Source organism: Vollenhovia emeryi, unplaced genomic scaffold, assembly GCF_000949405.1.
Source record: "Vollenhovia emeryi isolate VEMERY1.0 unplaced genomic scaffold, V.emery_V1.0 DF947002.1, whole genome shotgun sequence".
Taxonomy (NCBI): domain Eukaryota; kingdom Metazoa; phylum Arthropoda; class Insecta; order Hymenoptera; family Formicidae; genus Vollenhovia; species Vollenhovia emeryi.
In genome coordinates this window covers 25-1,770 of record NW_011959364.1, presented here as the reverse complement: position 1 = coordinate 1,770, position 1,746 = coordinate 25, and the positions used below count along the sequence as shown (strand labels likewise).

Here is a 1,746-nt window from a genome sequence, read left to right as displayed (position 1 = left end):
ATATATATGAAATGACTCGGGAAGACATCCCCAACAACATATTTAAAAATAAAACAAATCGGAGAGGAAGTCGCTTTTATGCATAATTACCGATATTATTTATTTACTTCGCAACTTACCCTAGCAACGTGCAGGTTCCTTAACATATACTTTGAATTTTAAAAGCTTATAATATGCTGACATTTGAGATGCGTATTTGTATTTGTAATTTACTTGCAGGTATTAATCGTCCCACTTTTAATTCTATGCCCGTATACAATCCTGAAAAAGTAAAAAAGATTTGTCAATCTGGTGAAAAATCTGTTGTATCTGTTTGTGCTTCCAAAAATTTCGAAGCTGAAATGTTACCATCATCAAGTACGTTAAAACTTTACAATTTAGTTTGTATAAATTTCTAAACATATTAAAATAGATAATTATAATTTACAGATATCAACGAGTGTAAATCTAATGAAAGGACAATTAAGGAAACTTTATGCTCTAATGAGTCGTCATCTGTTGGAGATGCCTATCACACGTTTACTCTTCGCGCCTCGCGCGGTCACACGCACGCAACGCCATCTCACTCATCCTACGATGATCCCACCGACCTTCACCCCCCCTTTTGTAGTATTACGCTCATGTCGGGTCTCAAGACATACGTGTAGATCGCAACTCATTAAAGAAGGCTTTTTTCACCTAACTGTATTCGTTCGTTCGATGCCCGTGCTTCCCATCTGTTAACATTAACAGGTTATGGGCCCAGGGCACATAAGTCGTAAGAAAAGATCGTCGTGCGACATACAGCGCGATCGCAACGCGACCGACAAAATTATAACCCCAAAAGACGACGGACCGCTGTAAGTCGAATCCTCATCGACGCAAAGTCGAAGTCAGAAAAAGGTAACATCATGGCGTACGCAAGTATTGTTAACTCCACACGCATCGAAATGCTCAACCGAAATAATTACGATACATGGAGCATCCAGGTTGAAGCGTTATTAATTAAAGCGGATTTGTGGGAGTACGTGTCCGGCAGGAAAGTAAAACCCGAGGTACGGCAAGGCGAACAGCAAGCGGCACAGCAAGCAGCTCTGGAAAATTGGATAACCCACGACCGAAAGGCGAAGTCGGACCTCATCCTATCGATTTCCCCATCCGAGTTGAAGCAGGTACGCGGATGCGAAACCTCGCGAGAAATTTGGACGAAGCTGGAAAACATTTTCGCATCGAAAGGGCCAGCGCGTAAGGCAAACTTACTCAAACAACTTATCTTGCAAAAATTACCCGACAACGGCGATCTCCGCGAGCATCTATCGCGATTCTTTGATATCGTCGACAAACTCAGTGCCATGAACATCGAAATAAACGGAGACCTTCTTACAATCATGCTTTTGTATAGCTTGCCGGATAACTTTGAGAACTTTAGGTGCGCTATTGAAACTCGCGACACGTTACCGGACGCCGAATCGCTGAAAGTGAAAATTCTCGAAGAGCACGACGCTAGGGAACGGAGATCAAGTCAACTCGAATCAAACGCAATGTATGTAAAGTGCAACTCAAAAGGAAAACCATTCAACAGAGGCAAGGCCGAGGTAAGCGATACAAAGGCAAACAAGAAAAAGGTCACTTATAAATGCAACTACTGTCAAAAGAAGGGCCACAAGGAATCCGAATGTTTTGCGAAGAAGAAGGATAAGGATAACAAGCCTCTCAAAGATCAAGACGCTAATCAAGTCGACGAAAGTTTTTATATAAACGGCCCAA

At 42.0% G+C, this 1,746-nt stretch overlaps 1 protein-coding gene across 1 annotated transcript; it reads left to right on the top strand.

The window, feature by feature from the left end:
• Positions 1 to 86: 86 nt before the first annotated feature.
• Positions 87 to 847, top strand: LOC105558941. The gene is made up of 2 exons (XM_012006905.1): positions 87 to 357; positions 430 to 847. Exons 1-2 carry the CDS (start codon positions 174 to 176, stop codon positions 645 to 647), a joined length of 402 nt encoding a protein of 133 aa, XP_011862295.1. The 5' UTR covers positions 87 to 173; the 3' UTR covers positions 648 to 847.
• Positions 848 to 1,746: the final 899 nt, after the last annotated feature.